A 12212-nucleotide genomic window follows, 5' to 3' on the forward strand; every position below is an offset into this window, starting at 1 on the left:
TTAAAATTCTGGAATGTTTTCGTAATCTTTTTCTTCTAGTTTTCAAATCAAGATTTTTTAGAGGCCCACACAAATCTGTGTACTTGCTGTGTCCGGAGTCTCAATCTATAAATATCCTACCCCCTTTTCCCGCAATGTATTTGTTTGGACTTATTTGAATGGGCTTCCTGGCTGCTGGTGCAGAGCTGGCAAGGCAGGGGCAGGAAGGGCAGTGGGAGTTTGTTGCAATAACGCAGGCAAGGGTTCAGGGGGTTGGGGAATGTGGCAAGGTGTGAGATGGAGGAGGAGACCAGGGTAGTGGCTGCTAGCAGCAGGCTGATGGCATAGACGCCTTCAAGGAAGGCCGTGCGGGGCTTGGGTTTTGTAGGACGATTAGGAGTTTCCCACTGGGATTGGAGCCAGGTCTGGAGCAGCTGACTGTCTGTGGGTCTCTGTTCTGGGCCTGCTGACACAGGATTCTGTGTCCTCCCTTGCTCTGACCCCGGCCCTTTCTCCCACTGGTTTTGTATGTTCCTTCTTTCTAGGAAAGTACCACTGCCCAGTGCTGTTTACTGTGTTCACCAACAACACCCACATTGTAGCTGTCAGGACCACCGGCAATGTCTATACCTACGAGGTGGGTTCTTGGGAACCGTGTCGCATGTAGGCTCTTTAGGGGTGTGGTTCAGGGCAACCCTGGGCTGGTGCTGAGGTTGCCCCGGGCACCGTGGGCATAGCCTGTCTCCGTGGAGCCTACATTCTGAGAGCCACTGGTGCAGTCAAGAAGAGGTGTGCCCTTCCTGTGGCCTCCAGACCTGAAACCTGGGGGTCGGTTTTGTACCCCAGGGGTCCGCCCCACAGTCCTTGTCTTCATTGATCAGGCCCTGGGAGAGAACCTGTGCTCTGAGGGCAGGCCCAGGGCCGAGGGGAGCATTGAGCACCCACAGCCCCACCTCCTGCTGGAGTCCCCAGGAGGAGCAGACGCAAGCTGGTGGTTAGGTGTGGGGGTGGGGAGGCCCCGATTCCCCACCCCCCCAGCCTGCTGCTCTGGGTGGACTGGCAGAGGGTACCACAGCAGTCGCCATGGCACCATGTTGCAGGGAAGCCCTCTCTGAGCTGTTTTCCCATCTGTCCCTGGCTGTGGGCAGGGTCTGGGTGGCCAGTGCTGCCCTAGAGGCTCTGGGGGTCACTGCTGCCCACAGAGCACAGATTTGGCTTGAGGGGCTTGGTAGAGCTGCAACGCCGGCCTTGTAGAGCCCGTTTGCTGATGTCTGCTGTGTGTCGCATCTCAGCAAGGCTCCTTCAGTGAGCCTTGCTGAGATGGCAGATTCTAGTCTCTGCGGCTCAGCTGGCTCCACCCTCGGTGGTGGTGGGGTACACGGTCATGCCATCCTTTCCCCCCTGCCTGGAATGGCATTGGCACCTGGGTGAGCTCCTGGCTCCCAGGGCCAGGGTTGGGGCAGGCACCCTAACAGCGGGCTCCCTCCTGGCTGCAGGCAGTGGAACAGTTAAATATCAAGGCCAAGAACTTCCGAGACCTGCTGACGGACGAGCCCTTCTCTCGGCAGGACATCATCACCCTTCAGGTGGGCATCCCCTTGCCACTGCTCTTCTGAGGGTGGACCGCGATGCCCTCTGCCAACCCCACCTCCCCACACAGGCTCTGGGCATGCCTGGTTGTGGTTTCCCAGCTGCCCCCCACTGCTGGCAGTGCCCCCAGCTCCAGCACCCCTGCTCTATCCGCCTGGCCCTTTGCACGGCCACTTCTGTCTGGCTCTCACATCTCTCCTTCCGATGCCTGTCCTTGCTGTGCCAGGGTAGCTCATCTCTGCCCCCAAAGCCATCTCCATATCCAGGTGGGAGAGGACGGGCTGGTATGTGTCCTACTCCAGTGTTGAGCAGAGGATGTGCCTCTATTTGTGGGGATGAGGGATGAGCAGAGGATGTCAGCCCTGAGTGGGCTCCTGAAAGGCCTGGACTTAGAAACTCTGGGGGTGGCCTCATGGGCCATTCCCATCCTTGACTTATCCATCCTCATCAGAGGTCCATGCATGCTCCCTCCCACGGGGTGGGCCCGAGGTGCTGCAGGCTCTGTGTCTGGCAGCTGGGCTGAAGGGAGTGGTGAGGGTGTATGTGTGGGAGGCCTAAGTTGGCTGCCTCATGTCTGCCTTCACCCCCTAGATGAACGTCCATCCATGTTCATCGGCCGTATGCCGGGGAGAACGGGACACAGTGTGCCAGTGTCTGTCCATCCCCCTGCCCACCCCTGCTCTTGGCCCTGTTCTGGCAGAGCCCACTCCTGACCGCAGGTGCCCTCCATTCCCTGCTTGACCCCCCCAGATCTCCATGGTGCCCCTGCCTCTCTCTTTCCGGGCCTATGCCCCTGGGGCCGCCCAGCTGTCCTTTGTTGCCCGGCTCAGTCTTCTGCGTGTGTTCTTTTTGCTGCAGGACCCCACCAATTTGGACAAATTCAACGTCTCCGATTTCTTTCATGTGAAGAATAACATGAAGATGACAGATCCTGGTAAGTACAGCTGGCTTTGGTGCCAGGGCTTTGGGTGAAATAGGTCCGTGCCTTCTGGGTAAAGCCCTCACCTTGCTGGGGGCAGGAGCATCCAGGAGTCTTTCTTGAGCCCAGACTGGCCGATGCTTCCTTCTATGCCGACGTTGGCATGACCGCACTCACCCACACCCGCTCACACGGGGCATGATGTGGGGAGTCCCAGCTGGGGCCCATATGCTTGGTGCCCACTGCCACATATGGTGGAGGCCTGGGCCCCACCTCTTCCCCACTCAGGACTCTGCCTCAGGCCCCCTGAGGCCATGTTCTCTCCCAAGTCCTCCCCTTGCTCCTTAGAAATTGTCTCTGTTCCCACTGCAGGGACAGGTCATGAGTGCAGGCTACTGGGTCCTTCTGGCATGGAGGCAGGTCCTGGGAGGGTAAGGGGTGACTATGGCCAGGGCGTGGCTAGGGACAGAGTCTAGAGTAGACCACAGTGGGAACTGCCTGTGGGCGGGCTATCTTGCCACCCTTACGAGCTGTTGCCTCGCACTCTTCCTCGCCCCGCTCCCCTGCGTCGTGGCCCCCAGGAGTCACTGTGTGGGGGCTCGGCTTACTTGCCTGCATCCTGTTCCAGGCTTCTGCTATTGCAGCTGGCTCTGGCCTGTTGTCCCTGTTGCGCCTGTCTGGGGACATCACTGGGGGATCGTCTGAGCAGGGTCACTGTGCTGTTTTGTAGATGAAGAAAAGGCCAAACAGGACCCATCTTATTATTTGAAAAATACGAATGCCGAGACCCGTGAGACGCTGCAGGAGCTCTACAAGGAGTTCAAAGGGGACGAGGTCCTGGCAGCCACCATGAAGGTCCCTGAGAAGAAGAAAGTGGACAAGCTGAACGCCGTGAGTAAGCGAAGGGCTACATAGCCGGCAGCGCAGCCGGCCTGCCCATCTCAGCCCCTCAGAGAGGTCATGGGGGACGGGGCTCATGGGGGCCCTGCGATACCTTTGGAGGGTGGTGGCCGGGACCCCTCAGAGCCCAGCTGCCCCTTGGGGGCCCAGAGGCGGCCTGCACTGAGGCTGGGCCTCAGGAGGCTGGAGGTGGCTGGTGCATATGCTGGGGGCCCACGGGGTTTGTGTCTTACGCTGGCCCAAGCTCGGCAGCCTGGAGCGGATAGTCTGGGTGGACCTCTGCCTGATTACCACGTGACGCTGCAGCCTCAGGACAGCAGGGAAGGGACAGCCCCTGAGATGCAGTCACTGCCTTGCGGAGCAGGTCACTTGTTGCCCAGAGGAAGCCCAGGGAGAGACTGCAGGGGTGTTTCAGGGGACTGTGGTGCTGAGGGGAGGGGACAGCTGGTGCCTGCTGCCTGGGCCTCTGCCTGGGCGTCACTTTGCTTTTTATGACACCCACTTTTGGCTCCAAGGCCCCCAGTTGGCAGTGATGGTAACGGGATTTGTGCCCTGGCCTGTCAGGCCCCAAAGCTCCTCGTTCCCCTGTTCAGGCAGGGCTCCAGGGGATAGGGGAAGGAGGGCTCTGAGGCTCCCTCAGAGAATTATCCTGGAAAACTCACAAGAGAGAAGGAAGTTTGTTGTTCACAATCCCATCCCTCTAAAACAACAGTGCTTAGCATTTTGGTGTATTTCATTCTGACGGGGAGAAATGCCTTTTTTTTTCTCTTCTCTGTCTCTGATAAAAATGTTTTTAACGTATTGGGGCTTACTTTTCCCTGATTGAAAAAGCAGTGTGTTTACTCTAGGAAATTGAAACCTTTGAAAAGGAACTAGCATCCCTCGTACTGTGAACCCCAGCAGTGACTGGTTCCTAGTTCTGTCCAGGGTCTCAGTTACCATGAGATCCTGGCCACCTGGGTCTCAGCCTCCTGGCCGGTCAGGGCCCTCTGTCGCAGATGCGACAGTCCCCGCACTCCCTGAGTGCGTCAGTCCCCGCACTCCCTGAGCCCTTAGAGAAAGAGCCAGGCCCCCCAGAAGTCCCTGCTGGGCTCTGTGGGAGGCCGCCAGGGACAGCTTCTTGGAGGAAGGGCACTAAGGGGGCCCCGAGAGATGGGATCCTGGCCTTCCAGCTTCCGGGGACGCTGCTCATGGGCCACCTGGTTTTCTCTGCAGGCGCACTATTCCACCGGGAAGGTCAGCGCCTCCTTTACCTCCACTGCCATGGTTCCGGAGACCACACACGAAGCAGGTAGCTGCCCTTGCCTGTCCGTCACCAGCAGGCTGCCTCACAGTGGCCAAGGGCGGGCATCCTGCCCCTGCACCCTGTGACGTGCCATCATGCCTGGCCTTCATGGGTGCTTAGGCAGCTCTGGTGTGGTTAGGCTCTGGTGTGGTTAGGCAGTGACAGGACTTTTCTAAAAGTGGAGGGGTGGGGGCAGAGGCTGCAGTGAAGGCCCAGCCGAGGGGTAGGAGGTCCTCCCTCCTCCCCACCGGGGCTGTCCTGTCTTGGGCTCCAGCCTACGTCCCACCTTGGCACTGGCCCCACACCTCTTCCTCTCGTGTTGTCGGCCTCTCTGGCCCCCACTGTCCCCTTCCTTCCCAATGACATCCCATTCCAGGCTTTTCCAGGCTCCCCCACCTTAGCTGCCGAGCCCCGCCATGTCCCCCGGCCCCGAGACCCACCCTGTCCTGTGGCTGGGGCGCCGTGAGCCCGTGCTTGGCCAGGGCCAATCCTCGGGCTCCCCCCAGACCTGGTGTGGGTAGGGGTTGTTGTCCCAGCCGGAGGGCAGCACGGACCCAGGGCCTTGGTTTGCAGCCGCCATTGATGAGGATGTGCTGCGCTACCAGTTTGTGAAGAAGAAGGGCTACGTGCGCCTGCACACCAACAAGGGCGACCTCAATCTGGAGCTGCACTGCGACATGGTGCGTGTGGCTGTCCCTGTCAGGGTCCGCATGCCTGCCCATCTTTTCAGTCCGTAGTCACGCCTGTATGCACTTGTGGGAGAACAAATGTTCCACCTGCCCCCTAGAAGGCCCAGTGCCTGCACTCCCCTCCCCAGAAGGGACCCTGGGAGCTGCGTATGGTGCTTCCTGGGCCCGTGTTCTGGCTGGGGCATGCGTACCCATCCCACAAAAGGGGTCAGGCTCCACGCGTGCACATCCCCCCTGCCCCCCACTTGCTCAGGAGTCTCTCGGTGGCCCTCACTCAGGGTCATGGCAGGTGCATGCGTCCTGTCATTCAGCCTCACGGTGCTGCTTTACCGGGTCTGGCCTGGGCAGCTGACCGGCCCCCCTGCCTGATACGGGCCCTGGGTGGTGCTTGCGATCCTCCCACGGGCTGCTCCTCACCTCACGGAGGCATCTGGGCTATTGTGTAGACGCCGAAGACCTGTGAAAACTTCATCAAGCTCTGCAAGAAGCAGTACTACGATGGCACCATCTTCCACAGGTCCATCCGGAACTTTGTGGTGAGTGACGGGGGTCCGCGCTGGCCGCAGACCTGCGCCCCCGTGAGGGCCATAGGGCTCCTGGCCAGGGCGAGGGCTACGGGGACTGCTGAGAGTCGTACCTGTGAGCCCTTTCTCCCCGGGCGGGGAGTGTGCAGACTGACCCCTATGAGTCCCCAGCCTGGCCGTGCTGGGCTCGTGCAGAGAGCTGGCCCGGGAGGGCTGTGTCCTCACCAGGCGCTCAGTCACCCTCAGGCCTGCTGGGCAGGTGGGGAGCTAGCAGAGGGCCGGGTGGGGCTTCGGGCTCCTGGGGCAGAGCTTGCTGAATGGCCTTGCTTCCTCTCACAGATCCAGGGGGGTGACCCCACCGGCACAGGCACAGGTAGGTACCGGTGCGCGGGCTTCCCCGGCAGCTCTGGCTGCTCTGTAGGCCTTGTGGTGGGGTGGGGAGGGTAGTTGGGTGGGGGCTGTGCCACCGAGAGTTCCAGATGTGGAATCTGATAGGACAGCCACTAGCCAGCCTGAGGGGCGACCTTTTTTTTTTTTTTTTTTTTTTTTTTTTGAGATGGTTGCACGGCCTGGATGGGCTGGAGAGGCCATGCGGTGCCTCCTGGCTGCTCTGGAGCCCCCTCTGGGTCCATAGGCTCCAAGGGCCCAGGCAGTGTCCTCACCCGGTGTGGTGTGAGTGGGCATGACCTGTGCTCTCACCCTGTCCTCCTTGTCCTAGGGGTCCAGCCCCATGCAGGAATCTGAGGGGCCTGGGGGCTGGAGGTGGGGGGGCGTCCGTGGGGAGATGGTGATGAGGTTCCCTCGGAGCAGGGCTGCCCCCTGGAGTACTCAGCAGAGCCCCGAGGGACTCAGCGCTCATCTGTGGAGCTGGGCTGCGTCCACTGGCCACACTTGGCCAGGACCCAGGCATTGCTGCTGCTAGCCTTGCCACTTCCTCCTGCAGGTGGGGAGTCGTACTGGGGAAAGCCCTTCAAAGACGAGTTCCGGCCCAACCTCTCGCACACGGGCCGGGGCATCCTCAGCATGGCCAACTCAGGGCCCAACGCCAACAAGTCTCAGTTGTGAGTCAGTGGGCACCTGTGGGTGGGTCCTCCCTCTCAGCTTTGCCCTCCAGGGTGTGCTCCACCCAAATCCTGCCCAGAAAGTGGGCAGCACCCTTGGGGAGAGGACCCCCATCCCCCCAACCCCACCCCCGTGTGTGTGCATGCGCCCACGAAGGAATAAGCCTGGGTGGTTGTTCAGAGGCCCAGGGAGGCTGTGGGAGGCGGCAGATGCTGGCTCCAGCCACAGAGAGGGGGTGGCCCAGGACATGGAGTGCTGGAAGTCCGGGCCTGGGTGGCCCTGTGTCCTGATGGAAAGGCAGGAGGTGAGGGCCCCATATGAGTGAGTGTGGGGAGGGGAGCGGCCAGACCCAGCCTGGGAGGGGCAGGAGTGGAGGCAGGACAGGGGAGATCCGTCTGTGCAACATGGGGCCCGGTGACCGGTGATGGTGGCATCGGCGGTGGGGGGGGGGGCTTCCTGCACGTTTGATGGGATTCCCCTGCAGCACTGTCCCGTTGGGTGGAATGGGGGTGCCCAGCAACCAGAGTTTCTCTCTCTCTTTTTTTTTTTTAAAGATTTTATTTATTTATTTGACAGACAGATATCACAAGTACGCAGAGAGGCAGGCAGAGAGAGAGGAGGAAGCAGGCTCTCTGCCGAGCAGAGAGCCTGATGCGGGGCTCGATCCCAGGACTCTGGGATCATGACCTGAGCCGAAGGCAGAGGCTTTAACCCACTGAGCTACCCAGGCGCCCCAACCAGAGTTTCTCTTGATCTTTCTGTCCTTCGCTCTCTGGGAGCTGTAGTTCACCTGAGTTCCATTATTTCTGATTTTTAAAACTTCTTTGGTTTCTGCTTGTTGTCAACTCTTTCCTCTTTGCTCACTTTTTTGGAGGAGGTTTGTATTTTTCTTCAGAGCTTTTTAGATTAGGCATCTGTTTTCCAGATACTTTTTCCAGGTATTCCCAGTTGGAAGAATCATCCATAGTATTTTAAAATATACGGTATATATTCTGAGCCACCCAGGTGCCCCTTATTTGGTATTTTTTATTTTATTTTATTTTATTTTTTTTCCTTATTTGGTATTTTAAAATCAAAATTCTTTTCCAGTTCAGTTGCTCATATAAAATCTATTTTTGGGGGCACCTGGGTGGCTCAGTAGGTTAAGCATCTGTGTTAGCACAGGTCATGATCCAGGGTCCTGGGATGGAGTTCTGTGTCAGGCTGCCTACTCAGCGGGGAGCCTGCTTCTCCCTCTCCCTGCCTCTCCCTTGCGTGTGTGCCTGCACACTCTCTCTCAAACAGATAAAATCTTTTTATTTTTATTTTTTTTAAAGATTTTATTTATTTATTTGATAGAGATCACAAGTAGGCAGAGAGATATGCAGAGAGAGAGGGGGAAGCAGGCTCCCTGCCGAGCAGAGAGCCCGATGTGGGGCTCGATCCCAGGACCCCGGGATCATGACCTGAGCCGAAGGCAGAGGCTTTAACCCACTGAGCCACCCAGGCGCCCCCAGATAAAATCTTTTTTTAAAAAAAGTTGATTTTATATCTAACTACTTTATTTGAATAGTTTATTAAGAGTGTCCTGGGTTGGGGCACCTGGGTGGCTCAGTCAGTTAAGTGCCTGCCTTTGCCTCAGGTCATGATCCTAGGGTCCTGGGATCAAATCCCACATGGGGCCCCCTGCTCATCGGTGAACCTGCTTCTCCTGTTTCTGTCCCTGCTTGTGTGCACTCGCTCATTCTCTCTGACAAATAACTAAAATATTAAAAAAAAAAAAAAAAAAAGCGTCCTGGGTTTCCTAGATATTCAGCGTTTATCAGCTCAAGGTGTTGTTGCTCTTCCTGCCGGAACACTAGTTCCCTCACGGTCGGGCCTGTAAGGAGAGCACGTGGGCGTCCCGCTCTCAGGTTCCATGCTGTTTTGCCATCTGATCAAATTTGTTGCCGGCCCGACTCTTGGGGAGAGGCTGTGTTTCCAGAGGCTTTTCTCTTAGCATCTGTTACTACGATCAGACCGTTTCCTTTTCCTTCTGGAATCTGCGAACAGAAGCGCTGGGTTGACCAGCTTGGCTTGTCACCGTTTTGTCCTGGAGGGCAGCTGGGCTGGTCGGGCCTGAGGCCCAGCGTGGACCGCCTGGGGTGGTTTAGCTTACGTCCGGTCTGCTTGGTGAGGTAACATGCCAGGGACAGCTTTTGCGGATCCTTCACACTGACTCCTCAGTTCGGGTTCCACTTTGAGGGCCATCTGGGTCGCTGCTGTTGTGCCAGAATGGAACTGATCCGTCTCTAGATTTCCAGACTTCTGCGGCATCTCCCTTCCTGTCCGTCACTGTGTCCGCATTCCCGCTCTCCTTAATGGTTTACGGAAGGCTTTCCTGTTTTTATTTTATGCGATTTCCTTCTGTTTCCATCTTCGCTGGCTTCCTCCTGTTTCTCTCCTCCCCCAAGCCCCCATCTTGCTCGCCGCCGCTGCAGATGTCCGAGGCTGTGCATGCTGACGGCTCGTGCTTCCACTTCACTGTCTTCTCAGGTCATAGAACGAATTGTAGACTTGACTTCCTTTCTGGTATATCTTTGTTTGCCCTGTCATTGCTTTTCTTTCCTCCTTTTTCCTTCAGGACTATTTCATTCCCTTTTAAGCTTCCTGACCTGTCTTAGCAACGCATGGCCAAGAGACCCACTTGATGGTCAGAGCTCAGGTCTGCACAGTTGTGAGTGTTGACGTCTGTGGAGACTTGCCTGCTGGCTGCGTCTGGTCAGGCCTGGTCGGCTCTGAAGGGGTGTTGACCCTGGTGGAATGGGCTTCGGCTTCTGTCCCTTGCTTGACTGTGCGTGCCGTGGGCTGTCGGGAATGTGGGTAACATGGTGTCCCAGGAGGGCTCTCTGGCCCAAACCGCTCCTCCAGAGATCCCGCCCCAGAAGGCTTCTCTCTCCATCTCTTCTTGGGCCTCTTCTTTTATGCTTTTACCTGGAGCGTTCCAGATTCTTGAGGTTTTAGGGGTGTCTTTTTAATGGCACACACCTAGATTTGGGGTTATTTTAATTCAAACTGACAGTCGTAGGTGTGTACTTAACTTTCCAGTCAGTATCTGTATTTTCTATTATCTTAATTTGTACTTCCTGGTTACCCCCCCCCCTTTTTTTTAAAGATTTTACTTATTTGACAGAGACAGAGACAGCGAGAGAGGGAACACAAGCAAGAGCAGAGAGAGAGGGAGAAGCAGGCTTCCTGCTGAGCAGGGAGCCGGATGTGGGGCTTGATCCCATGACCTTGGGATCATGACCTGAGCCAAAGGCAGATGCTTAACTGACTGAGCGAGCCACCCAGGCACGCGTGGTTTCCCCTTTTTTAAAATATTTTTCATTTCTTCCTTTTCTCTTTCACCTGATTTGGAAGTTATGTGTCACTTTTGGCTTTAAGTAGATTTATTTAAAGTCTGCAGTTACCACTTAATCTCTCTTCTTCCCTCGCAGGCAAACCCTGCCTGTGCCATCCCCTCAGCCCAGCCAGCTCACATGTTCATATAGTTGGATATTTAAATTTCACTCATTTTTACACCAAATTAGATTTGAAAATTTACTAGGTCAGCATGTATGGGTGTTTACCCACATTCCTCAGGGTCTCTGCTCCCTTTCCTGCCTGTCTCCTCTCTTCCAGTTCAGAGTCCCTGCATCTTCACGTGCTGTCACAGTGGGATTGTCTCTGGTGTCCAGTCTCCCTTTACACCCCCCTCGGACCCCTCCCAGCAGCCTCTGCCTGCAGGCTCTGTCAGTGTCTGTCCGCCAGAAGTTGGCTGCAGCCCGATCTGGTGGCAGAGCCTCCCGTGGCCTTTCCCAGGCCTTCTCTTGGGGAACCGGGGTTCCGGTCCCCTCAGTGGCCTTGGCTGACGGCCTGCCCCAACCAGGCATATGTGTGGGGTCCACGCATACAAGTGAAGTACCAGCTTCCCAGAGCTGCTTTTGGGGGACGGGGATGCCTAGTGGGTGCCCAGAAGGATGCCTAGTGGGTGCCCAGAAGCCTTGGGGACCAAGCAGGCTGGGTAGGGAAGCTCACAGGCTCTTCCTAATTTCCCCTCCTCCTCACCCAGCTTTATCACCTTTCGATCCTGTGCGTACCTGGACAAGAAGCACACCATCTTCGGGCGGTAAGAGGTTGGGGGTGCTGATGTGGGTGGGCTCCTTTCTCAGTGGGACCCTCTCACTGCCTTTCCCCATGCCTGGCCCAGGGCTCATTTGGTCTCGCGACCATCACTGCTGAGGTCACGGCCATGCAGAAGTGGGGACTCGGGCCTTTTCTGTTAGCCAGGGGATGGCTGGCTCTGCGGACCTGCCGGCTGAGGGGAGGGCCACTCCGGCCCCTTCTGGCCAGCTGCCCTATCCAGACTTGCACCCGACTCGGTTCCCTCCCCAGGTCACGCCCCCATCCATGCGGCCCTTCTCAGGGCCATCCTCTGCCCCTCTTCTTGCCATGCTTTTGGGGGTATCCTGCCCTGGAGCACATTCAGAGGTACCCTTGTTCCTTGGCTGCAGAGTTGTTGGGGGCTTTGACACGCTGACAGCCATGGAGAACGTGGAGAGTGACCCCAAAACCGACCGCCCTAAGGTATGTGCCAAGGGAGACTGGGGGAACTGCTGCTCAGGATGGGCACGGGGCAGGCGGGTTTGGAGGGGCCTGTGGCGGTGGCCCGCTCACTTGTCTCCCTCTGCTGCTAGGAGGAGATCCGCATCGACTCCACCACCGTGTTTGTGGATCCCTACGAGGAGGCCGATGCTCAGGTGAGGAGGCCACCAGGCCGGTGGGGGGCTGCAGGAACCCCACCCAGCCTTCGGGGCTCCGAGCCAGCTGTTGCCCTGCTCCGTCCCAGATTGCTGAGGAACGGAAGAAGACGCAGCTCGAGGAGGTGGCCCCAGAAAGCGCTATAAAAACTCAACAGCCCAAGGCGGGGAGCCAAGGCCCCCAGACGTACCGCCAGGGGGTGGGCAAGTACATCAACCCAGCAGCCACGTGAGTGCAGTGAGGGTGCTCGTCCCGTTTGTGGGGTGCTCTCCTAGCTTCCCAGCGCCCACGGTTAGAGCCCATCCATGGCAAGAGAACCGGACACTGGCAGGGAGCAGGTGCCATGGGGGCCGCTGTGCAGGTGCAGGCTGGAGCTCAAGGACTCGGGGTTGGGGGGGGGATATGTGACTGTGCAACCTCACACTGAGCAGGCGCTGTGGGTGTGCGTGGGCTCCCAGCGCAGGGGACTCGTCTACACCCCGCAGCTCAAGCACTTCTCCTCT

General features: G+C 57.7%; 1 protein-coding gene across 2 annotated transcripts in view; it reads left to right on the forward strand.

Moving 5' to 3' along the window:
- PPIL2 (peptidylprolyl isomerase like 2) overlaps window positions 1-12212 on the forward strand; it is a 30133-nt gene that overhangs the window by 14879 nt on the left and 3042 nt on the right. Inside the window, exons 7-20 of one of the 2 annotated variants that reach the window (XM_047696742.1) lie at window positions 525-616; window positions 1476-1565; window positions 2428-2503; window positions 3219-3379; window positions 4604-4679; window positions 5247-5353; window positions 5809-5898; window positions 6226-6259; window positions 6830-6947; window positions 11021-11077; window positions 11463-11535; window positions 11646-11708; window positions 11798-11937; window positions 12041-12047. In XM_047696742.1, coding sequence (XP_047552698.1) covers window positions 525-616; window positions 1476-1565; window positions 2428-2503; window positions 3219-3379; window positions 4604-4679; window positions 5247-5353; window positions 5809-5898; window positions 6226-6259; window positions 6830-6947; window positions 11021-11077; window positions 11463-11535; window positions 11646-11708; window positions 11798-11937; window positions 12041-12047 — 1184 coding nt within the window. The remainder of the gene's footprint in view (window positions 1-524; window positions 617-1475; window positions 1566-2427; window positions 2504-3218; window positions 3380-4603; window positions 4680-5246; window positions 5354-5808; window positions 5899-6225; window positions 6260-6829; window positions 6948-11020; window positions 11078-11462; window positions 11536-11645; window positions 11709-11797; window positions 11938-12040; window positions 12048-12212) is intronic. The other variant, XM_047696741.1, reaches the window with a different exon arrangement.

Source organism: Lutra lutra, chromosome 12, assembly GCF_902655055.1.
Source record: "Lutra lutra chromosome 12, mLutLut1.2, whole genome shotgun sequence".
NCBI classification, from domain to species: domain Eukaryota; kingdom Metazoa; phylum Chordata; class Mammalia; order Carnivora; family Mustelidae; genus Lutra; species Lutra lutra.